The sequence below is a fragment of the Schistocerca nitens genome, chromosome 8 (genome assembly GCF_023898315.1).
Source record: "Schistocerca nitens isolate TAMUIC-IGC-003100 chromosome 8, iqSchNite1.1, whole genome shotgun sequence".
NCBI lineage: Eukaryota > Metazoa > Arthropoda > Insecta > Orthoptera > Acrididae > Schistocerca > Schistocerca nitens.
The window spans coordinates 169,034,975-169,058,628 of NC_064621.1; the positions used below are offsets into that span (position 1 = coordinate 169,034,975).

General features: G+C 42.1%; 1 protein-coding gene across 1 annotated transcript in view; it reads right to left on the reverse strand.

Annotated features, from left to right (window-relative positions):
- Window positions 1-23,654, reverse strand: part of LOC126199465 (uncharacterized) — a 197,977-nt gene that overhangs the window by 128,619 nt on the left and 45,704 nt on the right. Inside the window, exon 3 of the mRNA XM_049936386.1 lies at window positions 1,920-2,074. Within this exon, the coding sequence (XP_049792343.1) occupies window positions 1,920-2,074 (155 nt within the window). The remainder of the gene's footprint in view (window positions 1-1,919; window positions 2,075-23,654) is intronic.

Sequence of the window (23,654 nt, forward strand, 5' to 3'; positions counted from 1 at the left end):
TCGTCTGGTGTCATTGACCATTAAGGCAAAATTTTGCCGCACTGTCCAACGTCCCATATTGATTCCTCCGGTTATTTCATGCTGTGTGTTTTTGCGTTAGGATTAACAACTCTACGCAAACGATGCTGCTCTCGGTCGTTAACTTAACCGATCTGCCACTGCATTCTCCGTCGCGAGATGTAATGCCCGGAATTTGGTATTCTCGACACACCCTTGACACGGTGAATCTCGGAATATTGAATTCAACCAAGTAAGTCTAGAATGGAATGTCCCATTCGTTTCGCTCCAACTGCCATTCCGCTTTCAATGTCTGTTACTTGACGTAGAGCGGCCATAATCAACCATTTCACGTGAATCACTATAGTACAAATAACATCTCTGCCATGTACGCGATACCACCACCATTTGTATATGGGCATACCGCTATCCCATGCTTTCCGTCATTTCTGTGTAATACGTACAGCGGCTACACACACTACTGGCCATTAACATTGCTGCACCAAGAAGAAATGCAGATGAAAAATCGGTATTCATTGGACAAATATACTAGAACTGACATGCGGTTACATTTTCAAGGAGTTTCGGTGCATAGATCCTGAGAAATCAGTACCCAGAACAACAACCTCTGGCCGTAATAACGGCCTTGATACGCCTGGGCATTGAGTCAAACAGAACTTGGATGGCGTGTACAGGTACAGGTACAGCTGACCATGGAGCTTCAACACGATACCACAGTTGATCAAGAGTAGTGACTGGCGTATTGTGATGAGCCAGTTGCGCGGCCACCATTGACCAGACGTTTTCCATTGGTGAGAGATCTGGAGAATGTGCTGGCCAGGGCGGCAGTCGAACATTTTGTGTATCCAGAAAGGCCCGTACAAGACATGCAACATGCGGTCGTGCATTTTCCTGCTGAAATGCAGGGTTCGAATGAAGGGTAGAGCCACTGGTCGTAACACATCTGAAATGTAACGTCCACTGTTCAAAGTGCCGTCAACGCGAACAAGAGGTGACCGAGACGTGTAACCAATGGCACCCCATACAATCACGCCAGGTGATACGCCACTATGGCGATGACGAATACACGCTTCCAATGTGCCAAACACGGATGCGACCATCATGATGCTGTAAACAGAACCTGGATTCATCCGAAAAAATAACGTTTTGCCATTCGTGCACCCAGGTTCGTCGTGAGTACACCATCGCAGGCGCTCCTGCTGTGATGCAGCGTCAAGGGTAACCGCAGCCATAGTCTCCGAGCTGATAGTCCATGCTGCTGCAAACGTCGTCGAACTGTTCGTGCAGATGGTTGTTGTCTTGCAAACGTCCCCATCTGTTGACTCAGGGATCGAGACGTGGCTGCACAATGCGTTACAGCCATGCGGATAAGATGCCTGTCATCCCGACTGCTAGTGATACGAGGCCGTTGGGATCCAGCACGGCGTTCCGTATTACCTTCCTGAACCCACCGATTCCATATTCTGCTAACAGTCTTTCGATCTGCACCAACGCGAGCAGCAATGTCGCGATACGATAAACCGCATTCGCGATAGGCTACAAGTCGGAAACGTGACGGTACGCATATCTCCTCCTTACACGAGGCATCACAACAACGTTTCACCAGGCAAATGCCGGTCAACTGCTGTTTGTTTATGAAAAATCGGTTGGAAACTTTCCTCATGTCAGCACGTTGTAAGTGTCACCACCGGCTCCAACCTTGTGTGAATGCTCTGAAAAGTTATTCATTTGCATATCACAGCATCTTCTTCCTGTCGGTTCAATTTCGCGTTTGTAGTACGTCACCTTCGTGGTGTAGCAATTTTAATAGCCAGTAGTGTAGATCCATATTCCTCAAGTGAAACGCCTGATGATGCTGTTGCCGGCGGTGGTGATAGCAAGTGTGTACAGTGAGTCCTCACCTGGAGACTGATGAGCCGACCGTCGTGCAGCCAGTGGAGCGGCGCTGCGCCCGGTGAAGACGTGGAGAGGGCGGCCGCCTCGCAGGTGAAGGTGACGGTGCTGCCCTCGCGTACCACCTGCTCCGTGGGGCCCAGGATGCGGGACTCCGCCGCGCCTGCGCAGTAGTAAAGAGTAAGGAAGGCCATGTGCTGAAGTTACTTACTGGGATGCATGCGACAGCATGCGGATCTACTATGTTTCAAAACGCCGCTTATGAAAACGGGAGTTCCCGGAGCTTATACCTCGGGTTCTGTTGGTGACAGGGTCAAGTGTTTTCAATAGCCCTTGAACTACAGACTATTTGCATCTTAGTATCATTTCCCTACAGTACAGGGTCAAATTGGAATATTGCGCACTTCCTCCTGCTTTGGCAAGTGGAGGAAATCGTTTGCCTCTTTTCGCGTTGAATCTGGTCTACAGTGGGCTCTATGAGACTTATGTAGGCACCATTAGTTCAAGGGCGGTACCGCGTAAAACTCCGCAAAACAGTTTTTTACTATATTTTCTCTCTCACCATCGGACCAAACTCCAGACGATGATTCCAAGATGGCTATGCACAAAAAATGGCTGAAATTTTTAAGATATCCTCCTAACATCCCAATCTCAAGCAGTCTTGAAAATTTTCTTAATGTCTTTCTCCGTTTCCAAAGTACGGAGGTTCAAATGTTAACTTACTTCCACAGGTAAAACCCGGTATGAAGCGAAATAATAAAACAAAAAAGTCTTTATCCATTATCGAGAAACATCCTCAAAACTTGTTTTTAAATCCCAACCCCGGAGTATGAGGCAGCTGTACACAGCAAACGATTGTAATTTTTACGATGTATTCCTAAGATCCCGATTTCGAATAACGTTGAAAATATTCTTCGTGTATTAATACGTTTCTGAGATAAAGAGGTTCAAATTTACCTTAAATTCACACAAAAAATACGTATGTAAAATGCGGTGTGAGGCGAAAACGTAGTTTACAAATTCACGTAGCATGAGAATTATGGCGTAAAGTGTCTCTGTTGTCATCAGGGAATCCCACGTTGTGGTACTAACGGACATGCAAAGATCCGGTCAGAGATCCGAAATTAGTTTTGAATTATTGTAAAAAATGCGAATATGTTCGTGAATCTCGCTGAAAAGAGCGGTTCCAGCTGCCGCATTCTATCTTTCTCAGCATCTTTAAAATTTTCGCAAAAATTTTGTATATCAGAGCTTTTTCATACCGAAGGAGACAGTGTCAGTGACAAAGAGAGGGAAAATAGGATATACGGGGTGAGTCACCTAACGTTACCGCTGGATATATTTCGTAAACCACATCAAATACTGACGAACCGATTCCACAGACCGAATGTGAGGAGAGGGGCTAGTGTAATTGTTTAATACAAACTATACAAAAATGCACGGAAGTATGTTTTTAACACAAACCCACGTTTTTTAAATGGAACCACGTTAGCTTTGTCTTAACATATAAACAAATACGTAATCAGAGCCGTTTGTTGCATTGTAAAATGTTAAATACATCCGCAGATATTGCAGCCTAAAGTTGACGCTTGAAACCTCCGACGTTCAGTTGCGTGTTGTAACAAACACGGGCCACGGTCGGCGAGCAGCATCTGCAGGTACATGTTTACAATGAGGACCGTGTTTACGACTGTGGCTGTAGCGCACTGTTGTGGTTTGGTCTAGCTGTCGCAGTGTCCGCATGTAGCGCTTGCTGCTATTGTTATTCTGCATTCGTCTCCGCACGCAGACCAACTGTAGTACACCGTGTTACCAGACGTCTGTGATAGTGTAATGTTGTAGGAACTGTGATTCAAAAATGGTTCAAATGGCTCTGAGCACTATGGGACTCAACTGCTGAGGTCATTAGTCCCCTAGAACTTAGAACTAATTAAACCTAACTAACCTAAGGACATCACAAACATCCATGCCCTAGGCAGGATTCGAACCTGCGACCGTAGCGGTCTTGCGGTTCCAGATTGCAGCGCCTTTAACCGCACGGCCACTTCGGCCGGCAGGAACTGTGACCATGGTGTATTCGAACTCTGAAAAGGCGGAGATGATACTCGACGAAATGCAGCTGAAGCCTGCAGGGTGTATGCAGAACGGTACCCGGACAGAGAGCATCTAACCTGCCGCACATTGCAAAACATCTACCGCCAACTGTATGCAACACGTATGGTCGTAGCAGGCAAACGGGTCCGTAACAGGCCCATCACAGGAGAAGCGGGTGCAGTTGGTGTGTTAGCTGCTGTTGCCATGAACCCACACATGAGTACACGGGACATTGCGAGAGCCGGTGGACTGAGTCAATGTAGTGTCATGTGCATACTGCATCGTCACCGCTTTCACCCATTTCATGTGTCGCTACATCAGCAGTTACATGGTGATGACTTTAATCATCGAGTGCAATTCTGTCAATGGTCATTAACAGAGAATGCATTGTAGTTCTACCTGTTTACCGATGAAGCGGGTTTCACAAGCCACGGGGCAGTGAATCTACGGAACATACATTACTGGTCCGTGGACAATCCTCGCTGGCTCAGACAGGTAGAGCGACAGCGACCGTGGACTGTAGATGTATGGTGCGGGATCATTGGCGACCACCTCATTGGTCCTCACTTCATTGCAGGGGCCCAAACAGCTGCAACATACATCGCGTTTCTACAGAATGATCTGCCAACGTTGCTCGAAAATGTCCCACTGGAAACGCGTCGACGTATGTGGTATCAGCATGATGGTGCACCTGCACATTCCGCAATTAACACTAGGCTGACCCTTGACAGGATGTTCGACGGACGTTTCATAGGACGTAGAGGACGCATAAATTGACCAGCCCGTTCTCCTGATCTTACACCTCTGGACTTCTTTCTGTGGGGTACGTTAAAGGAGAATGTGTACCGTGATGTGCCTACAGCCCCAGAGGATATGAAACAACGTATTGTGGCAGCCTGCGGCGACATTACACCAGATGTACTGCGGCGTGTACGACATTCATTACGCCAAAGATTGCAATTGTGTGCAGCAAATGATGGTCACCACATTGAACATCTATTGGCCTGACATGTCGGGACACACTCTATTCCACTCCGTAATTGAAAACGGAAACCACGTGTGTACGTGTACCTCACCCCTCAAGGTAATGTACATGTGCGTCAGTGAAAAAGACCAACACAAAGGTGTTAGCATGTGGACGTAATGTGTTGTTCCAGTCTCTACTGTACCTAAGGTCCATCACCGTTCCGTTTGGATCCCTAGGTAATTCGGTGCTCTCCGATGCACAAGATCGAACAGCGGAGGAGTGGTACTCAAGCGTCAACTTTAGGTTACAATGTCACCGGATGTAATTAACATTTTACAATGCAACAAACGGCACTGATTACGTATTTGTTTATATGTTCAGATGTGCTAACAAAACTAACGGGGTTCCATTTAAAAAAACGTAGGTTTGTGTTAAAAAACATACTTCCGTTCATTTTTTTATGGTTTGTATTAACCAATTACACTAGCCCCTCTTCTCACGTTCGGTATGTGGAATCGATTCGTCAGTATTTGATGTGGTTTACGAAATGTAACCAGCGCTAATGTTAGGTGACTCACCCTCTATATGGTGTCCCATTTATCTTGAAGACCCTAAATAACTGGCCGGCCGCGATGGTCTCGCGGTTCTAGGCGCTCAGTCCGGAACCGCGCGACTGCTACGGTCGCAGGTTCGAATCCTGCCTTGGGCATGGATGTCTGTGATGTCCTTAGGTTAGTTAGGTTTAAGTAGTTCTAAGTTCTAGGAGACTAATGACCACAGATGTTAAGTCCCATAGTGCTCAGAGCCATTTGAACCATGTGACCGTAAATAACTGTTTGTCCAGACGCAAATTATAAAATGTTTCAAGCAAAGGTTCTTTAGCCGTCAGGGGGACATCAATCAGCATGATTGCCTTCGTTGTAGCTTTGTTTTTTACGAATATGTGAATAGCGGTATGACTTTTTTAAATGGCACTCTGTATTTTTTATTCGGTAATTCATTTCCTCTCCTAATGATCTGTTCAAAAATGTATCACAGTGTACCATTCACTGAAATACAACATTATTAATTACATAACACAACATTGACGTTGACGCTCCCAGCGCTTAGTGCAGGTACTTGTAGTAATGGAACACATCCACGTGCTGACGTTAACAGAGGACAAATGTATGCGTAAGTAGAATGCACACCCGTCATTCCGTCAACTATCGTCAGTTGAAGAATTGTGTGAGTAGAATATACACCAACGAAGAAAAGGTAGAAATGCTACTCATCTATGGGGAATGTAAGTTAGCAGAACAGTAATTGCAATACTGTTTTCATGTGTGCAGGTACATTTAGTACAGCAGTTTAGTCCTTTCAAATACTGTTGTGTAGAGTAGGCATACAGTGAAGGCTGTCCTTTCTACAAATTGCATCGACATAACGTTTCTTTTATTGTTTTTGTTGTTGTTGTTGTTGTTGAAGGTAGGCGAAATGCTACGCAGGCAGCGAAAGTGATCAGAGAGCGATATCCTGACAAGAACCCACCTTCCCGACGGATGTTTTCTCGTCTTTTTGCGACGCTTCAGGAAACGGGAAGTTTCAACCCACGACAACACAATCGTCGTAGCACTCGCAGAGACGAAGCTGCCGTAGTTACTGTTCTCGCTTCCATTGTGAGTACACGACAGCTGGAACACGAGACTGGCATTCCTAAATCCAGAGTACATCCTATTCTTACACGTCACCGGTTCCATCCTTACCATGTACACCTACATCAAGAATTGCATGGGAATGATTTCCAGAATCGTGTAGTCAGTGGGCACAGCAGCAAATCGTCGCCAACACGAGCTTCTTCTCTAATGTTCTATTTACAGATGGATGTTCCTTCTCAAACAAAGGACAGATAAATACAAGAAACATGCATTATTGGTCCAGCGACAACCCACAATGGCTTAGACAGGTGTAACATCAGCCTCAATAGAAAGTTAACGTCTGGTGTGGGATGCTTGGTACTACAATTATTGGTCCTTATTTCATCAATGGTAGTCTAAACAGCACAGCTTACGCCAACTTCCTCAAACGAATTCTTCTCTTCTGGATGAAGTGCTGCTAACAACCAGAATGCTTATGTGGTATCAACGCTATGGATGTCCAACACATAATGCCTTGCGTGCACGTTGTGTTCTGAACCGAAGGTATCCTGCCAGTTGGATTTGTCGAGCAGGAACAGTTGCTTGGCCTGCTAGGTCCCCTGATTTAAATCCTCTGGACTGTTTTCTTTGGGGATGCATTAAAGACGTTGTCTATCGTGATATTCCAACAAATCCAGAGGAATGCAGGAACGTGTGGTGCTTACTTGTACTCCTCTTTAGCAGGCAACACTGGAGGCAATAAATAATTCTTTCATTCCAGTGTATCGGTGTCCAGGGTCACCACTTTGAGCACCTTTGAATGTTCTACTCCTGGGCAATGGTACAGGAGAGTCAAAGTGAATTTTGTGTTATGGTTTTATTTGGTTTTCATTTGTTTTCTGACAACTCCAGCAAGTGGACGAGTTTGTGATCGCGAGCTCGAAGCCAATGTTGTGTTATGTAATTAATAACGTTCCGTTTCAGTGAATGCTTGTTGTTGTTGTGGTCTTCAGTCCTGAGACTGGTTTGATGCAGCTCTCCATGCTACTCTATCCTGTGCACGTTTCTTCATCTCCCAGTACCTACTGCAACCTACATCATTCTGAATCTGCTTAGTGTATTGATCTCTTGGTCGCCCTCTACGATTTTTACCCTCCACGCTGCCCTCCAATGCTAAATTTGTGATCCCTTGATGCCTCAAAACATGTCCTACCAACCGATCCCTTCTTCTAGTCAAGTTGTGCCACAAATTTCTCTTCTCCCCAATCCTATTCAATACCTCCTCATTAGTTACGTGATCTACCCACCTTATCTTCAGCATTCTTCTGTAGCACCACATTTCGAAAGCTTCTATTCTCTTCTTGTCCAAACTATTTACCGTCCATGTTTCACTTCCATACATGGCAACACTCCGTACAAATACTTTCAGAAACGACTTCCTGACACTTAAATCTATACTCGATGTTAACAAATTTCTCTTCTTCAAAAACGATTTCCTTGCCATTGACAGTCTACATTTTATATCCTCTCTACTTCGACCATCATGTTATTTTACTCCCTAAATAGCAAAACTCTTTTACTACTTTGTCTCATTTCCTAATCTAATCCCCTCAGCATCACCCGACTTAATTCGACTACATTCCATTATCCTCGTTTTGCTTTTGTTGATGTTCATCTTATATCCTCCTTTAAAGATACTGTCCATTCCGTTCAACTGCTCTTCCAAGTCCTTTGCTGTCTCTGACAGAATTACAATGTCATCGGCGAACCTCAAAGTTTGTACTTCTTCTCCATGAATTTTAATACCTACTCCGAATTTTTCTTTTGTTTCCTTTACTGCTTGCTCAATATACAGATTGAATAACATCGGGGAGAGGCTACAACCCTGTCTCACTCCTTTCCCAACCACTGCTTCCCTTTCATGCCCCTCGACTCTTATAACTGCCATCTGGTTTCTGTACAAATAGTAAATAGCCTTTCGCTCCTTGTATTTTACCACTGCCACCTTCAGAATTTGAAAGAGAGTATTCCAGTTAACGTTGTCAAAAGCTTTCTCTAAGTCTACAAATGCTAGAAACGTAGGTTTGCCTTTTCTTAATCTTTCTTCTAAGATGTCGTAAGGTTAGTATTGCCTCACGTGTTCCAACATTTCTACGGAATCCAAACTGATCTTCCCCGAGGTCGGCTTCTACCAGTTTTTCCATTCGTCTGTAAAGAATTCGCGTTAGTATTTTGCAGCTGTGACTTATTAAACTGATTGTTCGGTAATTTTCACATCTGTCAACACCTGCTTTCTTTGGGATTGGAATTATTATATTCTTCTTGAAGTCTGTTGGTATTTCGCCTGTCTCATACATCTTGCTCACCAGATGGTAGAGTTTTGTCAGGACTGGCTCTCCCAAGGCCATCAGTAGTTCTAATGGAATGTTGTCTACTCCCGGGGCCTTGTTTCGACTCAGGTCTTTCAGTGCTCTGACAAACTCTTCACGCAGTATCTTATCTCCCATTTCATCTTCATCTACATCCTCTTCCATTTCCATAATATTGTCCTCAAGTACATCGCCCTTGTATAAACCCTCTATATACTCCTTCCACCTTTCTGCCTTCCCTTCTTTGCTTAGAACTGGGTTGCCATCTGAGCTCTTGATATTCATACAAGTGGTTCTCTTCTCTCCAAAGGTCTCTTTAATTTTCCTGTAGGCAGTATCTATCTTACCCCTAGTGAGACAAGCCTCTACATCCTTACATTTGTCCCCTAGCCATGTCTGCTTAGCCATTTTGCACTTCCTGTCGATCTCATTTTTGAGACGTTTGTATTACTTTTTGCCTGCTTCATTTACTGTATTTTTATATTTTCTCCTTTCATCAATTAAATTCAATATTTCTTCTGTTACCCAAGGATTTCTATTAGCCCTCGTCTTTTTACCTATTTGATCGTCCGCTGCCTTCACTACTTCATCCCTCAGAGCTACCCATTCATTTTCTACTGTATTTCTTGCCCCCATTCCTGTCAATTGTTCCCGTATGCTCTCCCTGAAACTCTCTACGACCTCTGGTTCTTTCAGTATATCCAGGTCCCATCTCCTTAAATTCCCACCTTTTTGCAGTTTCTTCAGTTTCAATCTGCAGTTCACAACCAATAGATTGTGGTCAGAATCCACATCTGGCCCTGGAAATGTCTTACAATTTAAAACCTGGTTCCTAAATCTCTGTCTTACCATTATATAATCTATCTGATACCTTTTAGTATCTCCAGGATTCTTCCAGGTATACAACCTTCTTTTATGATTCTTGAACCAAGTGTTAGCTATGATTAAGTTATGCTCTGTGCAAAATTCTACAAGGCGGCTTCCTCTTTCATTTCTTCCCCCCAATCCATATTCACCTACTATGTTTACTTCTCTCCCTTTTCCTACTGACGAATTCCAGTCACCCATGACTATTAAATTTTCGTCTCCATTCACAACTTGAATAATTTCTTTTATCTCGTCATACATTTCATCAATTTCTTCATCATCTGCAGAGCTAGTTGGCATATAAACTTGTGCTACTGTAGTAGGAATGGGCTTTGTGTCTATCTTGGCCACAATAATGCGTTCACTATGCTGTTTGTAGTAGCTAACCCGCACTCCTATTTTTTTATTCATTATTAAACCTACTCCTGCATTACCCCTATTTGACTTTGTGTTGATAACCCTGTAGTCACCTGACCAGAAGTCTTGTTCCTCCTGCCACCGAACTTCACTAATTCCCACTATATCTAACTTTAACCTATCCATTTCCCTTTTTAAATTTTCTAACCTACCTGCCCGATTAAGGGATCTGACATTCCACGCTCCGATCCGTAGAATGCCAGTTTTCTTTCCCTGATAACGACGTCCTCTTGAGTAGTCCCCGCCCGGAGATCCGAATGGGGGACTATTTTACCTCCGGAATATTTTACCCAAGAGGACGCCATCATCATTTAATCATACAGTAAAGCTGCATGTCCTCGGGAAAAATTACGGCTGTAGTTTCCCCTTGCTTGCAGCCCAGTGATTGGTACATTGTGATATATTTTTGAGTAAGTCTTTAGCAGAGGAAATGAGTTAGCGAATAAAAAAAAATACAGGGTGCTATTTAAAAAAGTCATATCGCTGTTCATATCTTTGTAAAAAACAAAGCTACAACGAAGTCAATCACACTGATTGATGTCCCCCTGACGGCTAAAGAACATTTGCTTGAAACATTTTGTAATTTTCATCTGGACAAACAGTTATTTAGGGTGGACAAGATAAATGGGACACCCTGTATACTGGAAAATAGTGGAGAGTGGTTTTGTTATAGGAAGAGCGAAGAAAAATGTTCACATGTGTGTGAAAGCTTATGGGACTTAACTGCTAAGGTCATCATTCCCTAAGCTTACACACTACCTAAGTTAAATTATCCTAAGGACAAACAGACACACCCATGCCCGAGGAAGGACTCGAACCTCCGCCGGGACCAGCCGCACAGTCTGTGACTGCAGCGCCATAGACCGCTCGGCTAATCCCGCGCGGCTTATGAGAGAAAGAGAGGGTCACATTGGCTCTGCAACACAGTTGACAGTGGCATAACAGTGCTAGGAAAACAATGAAAGAGTCAGTGCCAGTGGTGGGGGGGGGGGGGGGGGGAGGAATAAGGGAAAGAGAAAGTGGAAGTGGGTAACAGCCAGTGATAATAAGAGAGAGTATATGGCACTGACACCAGGGAAGAGAGAGACAGTAACCGTGAGAAAGACGGCAGTAGTAGAAAGGAAGGATTGAGATAGCAGCAGTTACACAGTGACAGTGACAGAGAGGGGAGACTTTACTATTAGGACAGAACGAAGCTGACTGTGTCCACGACGCAGCAGACACTGAGAGAGAGACACCAATAGGTAATATGTTGGGTTGACTGAGTAAGAAAGGGTAATTGAGAGTGGGTGATTATGAGGAACTTACAACGATAAACCAGTGGGTGTGACTGAGTTACAGTTAGGGGAGCGTGTGGGAGTTCGAGATGAGCTTCATGTTAAGAAAAATATTTAGGAAAACATTTAAAGGTGCTGAAGAAGGTAAAATGAGGCAGCTGATACCCCACATTTCAGTAAGAGACTTTTAAAGGAACAGGAACATATTTGCAGTTTTTGTGCTCCGATGGGAGCGTTTTTCGGCTGGTCGTGAATATACTTAAGTGTTTATATAGTATGGGTTTTACCGGAACGAGACAAGCGAACGAACATGAGCCAGCAAGAATTCTCTCCTAGAGGAAACAGTTGGAGAGCGCTAGCAAACGGCATCCGGTCATGTTCGGTTCAAAATCACTAGTGGTCGCTCATATTCCGCCGGTGCTCGGTGTTTTAACGAACCATCAAAGGAAGTTCGTGTCCTCTCCGTCCCGGTGTTAGCAGCACAGACAGCGGTCGTATTGAGTACGAAAGCTACTTGGTTGTGTTGAAGTGAGGTGTGTGAGCAGACGGAAGAATGAAAATGTCATATGTGTTTATGGGGTCCAGGGGTCCAGAAGATCCACAGCACAAACGCCGAAGAAAAATAAATATGGTTGGTAGAGAAATATCGATCAGTCGAAGATCCATGTGGGTGCGCGAGAAAGACGATAAAATTGCATTGATTCCATCAGACGGGACGAATTAATAAGCACAAGGTTCGTACCTCTCCTTGTTAAAAAAAGAAAAGGAGCAACAAATTTCCTTGAAAACAAACGAGTACAAATTAGCTTCTCTCAGTCTGACTAAAATAGAAAATTTGTCGAAGACCTAATCATTTTCATTGCTTACACTTATGGTAGCAATAATTACATGTTTCCAGAATGATATTTTCACTCTGCAGCGGAGTGTGCGCTGATATGAAACTTCCTGGCAGATTAAAACTGTGTGCCCGACCGAGACTCGAAATCGGAACCTTTGCCTTTCGCGGGCAAGTGCTCTACCAACTGAGCTACCGAAGCACGACTCACGCCCGGTACTCACAGCTTTACTTCTGCCAGTACCTGGTAGAGCACTTGCCCGCGAAAGGCAAAGGTTCCGAGTTCGAGTCTCGGTCGGGCACACAGTTTTAATCTGCCAGGAAGTTTCATAATTACATGTTGATTTATCACTGTAATTATAAAGGTTTTCTACGTAATAACTAAATAAATAAATAGTTTTGCCCGCGATGAAGCTATTTACACTCTACCAAATAATATAGTTTATTTTATCATGTAGTCTGTGTGATAGGTTACATGTATATTTCACTTTTAATTAATCACGCTTTATTGGTATTATCTTTCTTATATGTACGTTAATAAAATCCTTGATGTATTTCGCTCATGCTACTGCTAAAGTAGCTATTTAAATGGCATACAGTCAGTAAATATTTCCAGTTGCTAATAACTACTGCGTAAATGCCGAATTTTCTTCCTGTTACATTGATCGTCAGTAATTAGTGTTCTACTTTTAAATTTCATCTTCAGTTGTAATGAACAACCAGTGATAGGCGTCGTCTGCGAAGTGTGGAACGTCTTCATTTCCTAGTTCACTTTTCTTGCCTCGTCAAGGACAATGCACTCAACATCTGAAACAATCCTATACGAGTTTCCGAGTATCAAAGTTTGTGTATTGCGGACATGACTTGCGACGTAATCGAGTAACGCAAAAAATTAATAACGCAGTGCTTGCTGGGTTGGCGTGCTATGCTCGTTCTCTAGTGTTACCTGTACTATAAAGACGTCTTCACAGGTAGAAGCGAATGGTAGCGAACACTGGTAAATCGTCTGCGAATGCTCGTTCGCGAGTGTTCGCTTATTTGTGATCCTACGCCCCTGAGCAGGACTGAAAAAACTGCACACCCCACCCCCAGTAAACTAACTTCCTGCATTTTTTTCTACACAGGTCCTGTAAGTAGGTTTAATAAAAATGAATTATTATTGAAAAACATTAGTTAAAAGAAATATATTGGCACAAAATATTGCATAAAATAAATGATTTTGTTAGTCTAGTAAATAAATTACAAGTTGTGTAAACTTTCTAATAAAATTAAAATTAAAACCAAATCAGTTTATTGCCTATGGTTTAGGATGATGTAAATAAGGAACACGTCTTGGCATCTTGAGGTGTCGGGTGTTCTGCCACCCATACAAATTATTTCGACGACGTGACTCGTTGTCTTCATCAGTTGCTAAGCGAACTACCAGTCGAGTGACACGGGTCCAATACTTATACCTACTGGCTTCTCTCTCCACGATGGGCTCTGGGTTCTTCGTCTGCGTCTAGAATCGTTCAGAGACGTGCCGCTTGGGTCCGGTGTGCCCGGCAGCGAGCTGATGTCCCGTTTTCCGTCCGGTGCACCTGGTGCTCTATCTAGGAATCGTTCCCCCTGTCCACATTCTCAATTCCTCCTTTTGTTGAGTTCTACTGCTGCAGCCGCTGTACTTTTGCAACTCCAGTGCAGGATCCCAGACTTCGCTGAGTCGCCACCCACTGTCACGATTAATGAGATTTTCTACCACCCATATCTGTATTGCCTCTCTGTCCCAGTATACGGGAGTCTGTGCCAAAACCATCTTTTCTTCATACATCACTGCACGCTTTAGTTTCAGACAGAGCTCGGCAACAGTTAATTTCATTGTCTCTCTCACAACGAACCCCTTGAGTGCGAGATCGCAAGTTCAATCTTTAGTCAGTCTCATTGGAAAGTGTTTTGTTAACAGTTATCACAGGAAAAACATTATATGCTAATGACTCCACGATATGTTTATTTATTTTATTTATTTATTTATTTATTGTTCCGTGGGACCAAATTAAGGAGAAGTCTCCATGGTCATGGAACGAGTCAATACATGAAATTATAACACGATATTAGAAACAGATAAAATGAAATATAAAAAAACATATTCAGGTGACAAGTCGTAAGTTTAAATAAAGAAAATCAACAATGTAATACTGGAATTTGCTTAATTTTTTAGCTCTTCCAGGAGCTCCTCGACAGAATAGAAGGAGTGAGCCATGAGGAAACTCTTCAGTTTAGACTTAAAAGAGTTTGGGCTACTGCTAAGATTTTTGAGTTCTTGTGGTACCTTATTGAAAATGGATGCAGCAGAATACTGCACTCCTTTCTGCACAAGAGTCAAGGAAGTGCATTCCACATGCAGATTGGATTTCTGCCTAGTATTAACTGAGTGAAAGCTGCTAACTCTTGGGAATAGGCTAATATTGCTAACAACAAACGACATTAAAGAAAATATATACTGTGAGGGCAATGTCAGAATTCCCAGACTATTGAATAGGGGTCGACAAGAGGTTCTCGAACTTACACCACATATAACTCGAACAGCCAGTTTTTGAGCCAAAAATACCATCTTTGAATCAGAAGAATTACCCCAAAAAATAATACCATACGACATAAGCGTATGAAAATATGCGAAGTAGACTACTTTTCGTGTTGAAGTGTCACTTATTTCAGATACTGTTCAAATGGTAAATAAAACAGCATTAATTTCTGAACAAGATCCTGGACATGGGCTTTCCACAACAGCTTACTATCTATCCGAACGCCTAGGAACTTGAACTGTTCCGTCTCGCGTATAATATGCCCATTCTGTCTGATCAAAATATCGGTTCTTGTGGAATTGTGAGTTAGAAACTGTAAAAACTGAGTCTTACTGTGATTTAGCATCAAATTATTTTTCACAAGCCACGAACTTATTTCATGTACTACATTATTTGTTACTGTTTCAATATTACACACAAGATCCTTCACTATCAAGCTGGTGTCATCAGCAAACAGAAATATTTTTGAATCACCTGTAATACTAGAAGGCATATCATTTATATAAATAAGAAACAGCAGTGGCCCCAGCACCGACCCTTGGGGAATGCCCCACTTACCAGTGCCCCATTGGGACTGAACATCACTACCACTCTCAGTATTGCGGATAATTACCTTCTGCTTTCTGTTCTTAAAGTAAGAGGCGAACCAAATGTAAGCTACTCCCCTTACTCCATAATGGTCCAACTTCTGCAGTAATATTTTGTGGTCAACACAGTCAAAAGCCTTCGTTAAATCAAAGAAAACACCTAGCGTTCGCAACCTTTTATTTAATCCGTCCAAAACCTCACAGACAAAAGAGAATACAGCATTTTCAGTTGTTAAACCATTTCTAAAACCAAACTGAACATTTGACAGCAAATTATGTGAATTTAAATGCTCCAGTAACCTTGTATATACAACCTTTTCGATAACTCTAGCAAACACCGATGGCATAGAAATAGGTCTATAATTGTCAATATTATCCCTGTCTCCCTTTTTATAAAGTGGCTTCACTACCGCGTACTTTAATCGGTCAGGAAACCGACCACTCCTAAAGGAAAAGTTGCAGATATGGCTAAGAACTGGGCTAACATACATAGAACAATACTGCAGTATTCTGCTAGACACCCCGTCATATCCATGAGAGTTCTTGGTCTTTAGTGATTTAATTATTAACTCAATCTCCCTCTTGTCAGTATCATGGAGGAGCATTTCAGGTAACAGTCTCGGAACACTTTTTTCTAAGAGCGCTATATGATTCCCTGTTGGGACTAGGTTTCTATTTCGTTCACCTGCTTCATTCAGAAAGTGATTATTAAATACTGTACATATATGCGACTTATCAGTAACACGGACATTCCTACTACGCACTGATTCTATATCCTCGGCCTGTCTCTGCTGACCAGCCACTTCCTTTACGACTGACCGTATGGTTTTAATTTTATCCTGAGACTTAGCTATTCTATCTGCATACCACATACTTTTTGCCTTCCTAATAACATTTTTAAGTACCTTACAATACTGTTTGTAATGGGCTGCTGCATTTAGATTCTGACTGTTTCTAACGTTTTGATATAATTGCCACTTTGTTCTACAAGATATTCTTATCCCTCTAATCAGCCACCCAGGCTGCCTGTTTGGGCTAGTACCCTGTTTTGAACGTTCTAACGGAAAGCAACTTTCAAAGAGCACGAGAAAAGTCTTGAGAAAAGAATTATATTTATCGTCTACTGTATCAGCGCTATAAACATCTTGCCACTCTTGTTCTTTGATAAGGTTTACAAAGGCCTCTACAGCAACTGGATCAGCTTTCTTAAACAGCTGATGACTATATTTAACACGTGTTGCAGCACAAAAATCTTTTAAAGTTAAAATTTGTGCATCATGACCTTTTTGCTAACACAATGCCCTTCTAGTAATGAGGAATGAACAAAAATGTTGTCTATGGTTGTTCTACTGTTCCCTTGCACTCTCGTTGGAAAGAATACGGTTTGCATAAGATTATATGAATTAAGGAGGTCTACCAGCATCCTCTTCCTTGCACAATCACTTATACAATTAATATTGAAGTCACCACATATAACTAACTTTTCGTATTTCCTATAAAGTGAACCAAGAACCTCCTCTAGATTTAGCAAAAATGTTGTGAAATCGGAGTCTGGGGATCTATAAATAACAACAGTTAGAAGTTTAGCTCCATTAAATTTAACCACACCTGCACAACATTCAAACACCTTTTCAGTGCAGTACTTTGAAGCTTGACTCAAATGGGATGCCGTTTTTCACATACATGGCTACTCCCCCACACCGCAAAGAGCTCCTCGAAAAGCTGCCAGCCAACCTGTATCCTGGTAAAGGAAGCCTCTGAATTATCTCCCTATTTAAGAAATGTTCAGATATATCACGAGGGCGACAGAAATTAAGTGTCCGGGAGGTGCTACGGGATGTAGTTCGCCTGCTTAGCTGGGTGGTAACGTGCTTGCCTCCAATGCAGCGGACCCGGGTTCGATTACCGGCCGGGTTGGACATTTTCTCCACTGGCGGACTGAGTGTTGTGTTGTCCTTGTCATCCTCAGCACCGGGACGCAAGTAGCCTAATGTGGCGTCGACTGCAATAAGACTTGCACTTAGCGGCCGAACTTCCCCATATGGGGCCTCCCGGCCATCAACGCCATACGCTCATTTAATTTAATTATGGGATACATGTATGACACTTCACAAAATTGACATCGTCGACATTCAAGAAATATTCAAAACAAAACATTAACTTGCACCATGAACACCGAATGAAAAGTGGCGTGCCACAGTGATCTCAAAGGTTGGCACCAACAAGATCGAGTTACAAACCGTGCAGGACATTCCGCTACGTATCCTCTCTTAAACGATGCATTCAGAACCATATTTCTGTAACGGGGTGATGAGAACTAATGGAACGTGACGGTGTGAAACCTAATGCGAAACAGCGTCTCGTGGTGCTTATCGTGAAACTGGCTCTCCTTTAAGGCTGTTGGAGCGATAATATGTTTCATAGGCACGGAAAAAATAAACATCCATAGGCAGAATTTGTCCAGTGGTGCCAAGTGGCATGAATTGCAATGACCACACTTTCCAGGAGGGGTAGTTTGTTCTAAATGAGTATGATTTTTATACGCGGACCAGAAATCAAGCAAAAACAAATTATTTTGACCAACTATTGGGCAAAAGCAGTGCTCATACCATGGCTGTAGTTGTCTTACACCCATTTTCCCATGTTGCTTGCTGTGACGTAAATGTCCCCTGCAAGATCACGCACACGAGAAAGAATCGCACGGGGCAGAGCACCTCCAATTTCTGGCAGCACAATAAATAACTATCCAACCAGTTTACCATCCAGATTAATAGTCGACATAATTTTATACGAATGCATTGAGGCTTTGATGTTAATTGATCTTTATACAAGTCTCTTAGTACCTCTAATTTCCAGTTTCCTTTAACATACATTTCCTCTTCAATTTCAAATTGGTCGGAGTTGAATACAATTTCCTTACTGAACGTTTGGATCAGTTTGTTTACGTTATCTACAAATTTTCTGGTGGATCCCACAGTTTGCTGTGCATAGTCAAGTGAAGCTTTGTTTGAAATTTCGTTACCTTACGTCTTAGAATTCTGTAGCACTGGTTTAAGTTATACAACGATCGACTGCTTCCTTTGAAAACACTGTACATAGGGCGAGCGAGCATCCTTTAAACGCGCAAAAACCAGTGTTTGTAACAAGTGCCCCGTGTCCTCCCTTGAATATTCGTAGTTTTTCTGATGCACTACATAGTTATATTGCTGCGGAATTATTCGAAACATGTTCTTTTTTTTTACTATGCTGCGGATGACTTCCATGTACGTAATTATGTTTAGTACTAGCTCCTTGGACAACGATTGCCTTTACTACGTTTCATTGGGTACGGGATTTGTTGCATCCTATCCAACATGGTTGATGGACGAAGGGGCTCGACACCTCCTTCAGTATCGTTATCAATGTACTCCTCATGCACTCTGTCCGCCCAGTCGATCGTTATGACACCTCACATTCCACTAACTCATCTTGCAGAAACGTTAATATTTCATCTGCCACTTCTTTCGCATACTGTGAAATTCCTTGTATTCCTTTCTGACGAAATGTCAACTTTGGAAACCGTTATTGTAGATATTATGCAATGTTTGCTAGTTCATCGTTGCCACTAGTCTGCTTTGTATCAACACCACTAGCACTGCAGCACTGTTGTGAGTTATTCGTCGAACAAGCAGTTCAACTACGTTCCGTAGCCTCATGCTGTGCTCATCATTGGATACCTCCAGTCCCACATCCCGTTCCCGTTAACAGCCAATATTGTGATTGCATGGCAGATAATTATGTGGGGCGTCGGATGACGTAAACGTCATTCGCCTTTTACTATATCTCGCTCAAGCGGTTCAAGGGGTTCCTTGTCAGCCGGCTATGCCTCTGATGTTCTTCGTATGTGATGTCCACTGTCCTAGTTGTTTGGACAAATCCACTACATACCATATTGGCGAGGTATATTATAAATTCCTGGTTTTCGTAAACCAAGGTCATCTTTAACATATCCCAGTATACCTACCAGAGATTTCAACAGATCACAGGGAAAACCTGAAGAAAGCCTTCTCAGTTACGAATAATGAGATTAGACAAGCTATGTGAGAGGCTCGAAGACTTCTTAAATAATAAACGCTGTATGTTGTCCTCGACGGCGAATGTTCATTAGATGCAAGAGTTTTATCGGTAGGTTCAAATAACACCTACTTGATAGTGAGATGCTACAGGAACTCAAATGGAAATCCTGAGATGGAGGCAACGTTGTTTTCGAGAAACACTACTGAGAAAATTTAGAGAACCGGTATTTGAAGCTGACTGCAGAACGATTCTACTGCCGCCAACATACATTGTCCATAAGGACCACGAAGATAAGGTATGAGAAATTAGGGCTCATATGCAGGCACACAGACAGTCGTTTATCCCTCGCTCTGTTTGCGAGTGGAACAGGAAAGGAAATTACAAGCAGTTATACAGCTTACCCTTCACCACGCATCGTACGGTAGCTTGCGGAGTATTTATGTAAGTGTGGGCGTAGATAAGAAGTCTGTCAACGATGGATAGCATTGATTCATTAACTGTGCATAAATGACTAATCATAAATACATGAAGAGCACTGTAACTGACAGCTGAGAATTATCTTTCTGGAATCTTATGTTTATTATTTTCTCTTTCGGATTTATTTGTTTTCAGAAAATCAAACTCATTGATTATGTCTTTGATATCAAGTTTAGCAACTGTGTCGTATTCTGTAGAAAAGATAGCTCAATTTGACATCCTGTTTTCACTTTTATTCAACCCTACATTCCAGTTTTTAATTCTGTGTAAACTTAAGTGAAATGTGTCTGAGTTCACAAGATGTTGCGGTCACTGGCACTGTCATAAATGTTCTACAGGCAATTTCGATTTTTGTATAAGTATCTTTTAACGCATGCTGTGAAAAATGTTCACAATATCACAATGGGAAGCCGTGTCAATGATCTTCAGTAGCTCTTTCATCTGGAGCTTAGAAGCCGGTATTTCTTTAACTAGCTCCAATATATTGATATCTTACTACATCTGGCACGAAAATCAGCTGCACATTTTAAAGACAAATACAGAGCCTTCATTTACATCATTCTCTGACAGGTGATATATATATATATATATATATATATATATATATATATATATATATATATATATATCATTCTGTCAAATACTCTGATGCACTCTATCTGGGAACAGTATCGTTCCAGACATTAGTCGGCATAAATCGAAAGCTTTAAGTCCAATGGCATATTTGCTTAAACATCCGCTCGCTGACCACTGAGACCCTTAACACCACAGCGAAGCAGCAGAAAGAACTCTCCGTTGGTGAATACGAGCGAGTTGTGCAGGCGGTAAACGTGTCGCCACATAAACCATGTTAGCAATATACAATGGTGCGCAAAACTTAAGGACGAAAGTAACTTTCACATGATGTGCAACAGCCAAATAATAGTCCAAGATCTGATGCTGTTCAAGACCGTTACATGTTCTACCAGGCGTGGCGAACAATACTGAAAACGAACAGTACTAATGAACTCTCGTGGCCGTTCTACCTGTTACAGCGAATTGAAACTAATCATTTATACCCGCTACAGGTTTATATGTATACGAAGGTACATTGATATTAATTTTCTTTGTATTAGTGCGCAGTATATTTTCTCTGTTGACAGTCAAACTACAGCTGTGCCCAAAGGATCATAATGCACTGACTGCAAGCACCGCAAAACGTTAGGTGGACCTCTACTACACCTAACATTACTGAGCGGGATAGTGGAGTGGTTAGCACGCTGGACTCGCATTCGGGAGGACGACGGTTCAATCCCCCGTCCGGCCATCCTGATATAGGTTTTCCGTGATTTCCCTAAATCACTCCAGGCAAAAGCCGGGATGGTTCCTTTGAAAGGGCACGGCCGACTTCCTTCCCCGTCCTTCTCTAATCGGGTGAGAGCAATGACCTGACTGTCTGGTCTCGACCCCCACAACAACCCAACCCAAGACCTAAAACATTTAGGTGAATGAAATATGCTGCAATGTACTCCGCTAATCTGAGTGCATAAGTATAAGAATAAAGGGCACCATATTTTTAAAGTCACGATTTTTTCATAATTTTGTAACGTCCCCTTAGAAAAATTAATGAATGACTGTGCTGATAAACCCCTTACGTTATTTGATTTTCAAACAGCTGAGCAAAACTGAACGTACTCAGACATTCACTAAAGTGACACACAATATTTTTAGCGCAACGCAATCTGACTTTCAGTAATCCCTACAAAAGAATGGCCCTGACTAACAATAACCTATACCTTTCATGGATTCTTACCTCACAAAAATCTTCGTTACTCGAACTACTGCAATACAGCGAGCGCCAATACTGCCACCTAAATAAAAGGTTCTCACTACTGAAGGCACTAACTACTGATAGGCATAGTTAGCAAATGAAAGATTTTGATAAAGAACAAACAATGTATTTACCTTAATAGTGTTCAAAAGTCATAATATATATATATCAGTTCATGAAATCCAGTCTTACAAACGTACTGTCTCTGATGGACACACGTCCAGATCATCCGCTCTCAAAATTCCGCCGTCTCTCTCCCCACATCCACCACTGCTGGCGGCTCACCTCCAACTGCGCAACGCTACGCGCTGTTAACAGCCAACTGCCCAACGCTACAATAGCGAACAACAATGCAAACCAGCCACAGACTGCACACAGCATAGCCAGTGATTTTCATACAGAGCGCTACGTGCCGTTACCATTATAAAAACCTAGACAGCCTACTTACAATTTTACGGAATAACACCTTCATCGTACCATTCCTGTTATAGTTCCTCGGTGTCTGCTGCATTACGTTTACTATAAGTTATGACTGTGTGTAGCTATGTAGTCTGAGACCAACCAATCAGCAGCGTGGTTTCTCTGATAACTCTAGCTGTCTCGAGCAAAGAGTATCATTTCGCAGTTTTTAAATTGAGTTCTTTATGAGTGCCCCCGTTATTTACCATGACAGGTGGTCCATTAATCGCAGTAATTCATCCACTTTTGACAGACTTCTTCTGGTTTGTCTAGACCCATTATTCGTAACTCAGAAGTAGAACAAGATACTTTGTTGAAGCTGTGTCATGTGGAGTAATTGAACGTAAACAAAAAAAATCACGAGAATAAGAGACATAGCATGCAATTTCGTGTCACCATGACATGTGTTTCACACAGTTGTTCAATTAAGTATTCGAAGCAGCCAGTCGAGCACAGAAACGCAATTAAGTGCAAAACCAGTTTAATGAAATCGGAAGTAATGTAACACTAAAAATTTCATCCATTGTCTTAAATTCTTGGATAAATATTAAATACCAGAAAGTAATGCGCCTTAACAGTATAAACAATTGTATTACGATATAAACAATTGTATTTCATGGAATGTATTATAGCTACCTACTTAGCTACTGATGTAGATTTTCTGGCAATATAATTTTAGCTCTCAACTGCAAAAAGCGTTTTCTTAGTTTAAGAGGTGTTCATTGGCGCTGTTATTCTGAAAATATTTTACTCTGAAGCTCTTATGTTTACTTAACGTTTTTCTCCGCATCTTCCAAGAAGTGCGATATTGTGTTTACAATGCGTCTCCTTTATACAAGACAGCTTCTTCGTCGGTTAGTTTTTCTTGCGTAGTCAAAGGGCCAGTCCACAAATACATTATTCTTTTAAGACTGGGTGCGTTCTCAAAAGAGTGAACAGTGGAACTGTTAATGACTGAATAGTCCTTAAACTGGATGACACTAGAAAAACTTAGTCTTACGTTTAAATTAATTTTTAAAATTTATATTCGTTTCTCTGTTTTTAAACCTCTTACTGGGTAACTTTGTAGCGAATGGAATTATTGGAAGCTGTAGGAAGGAAAACTGAACAGCTTCCTTAATGTTACCCAAGACCCTAGTAAAAAATTTTCAGTTAGCTTTTTTTCTGTTATATACGACAGATCTGTGTATCCTAAATCACCAATTTCGTTATGTTCATGTGCAAACAGGGACTATCTCAAACGGGACTGCAACATCTGATCAGAGGTCGTGTTGTATAAAGTTTCTCATTTGATACTGAGTGCTTTGAAAGTTATTAATCGTAATCAAGGAGTTCTTGTTCACATGGTAAA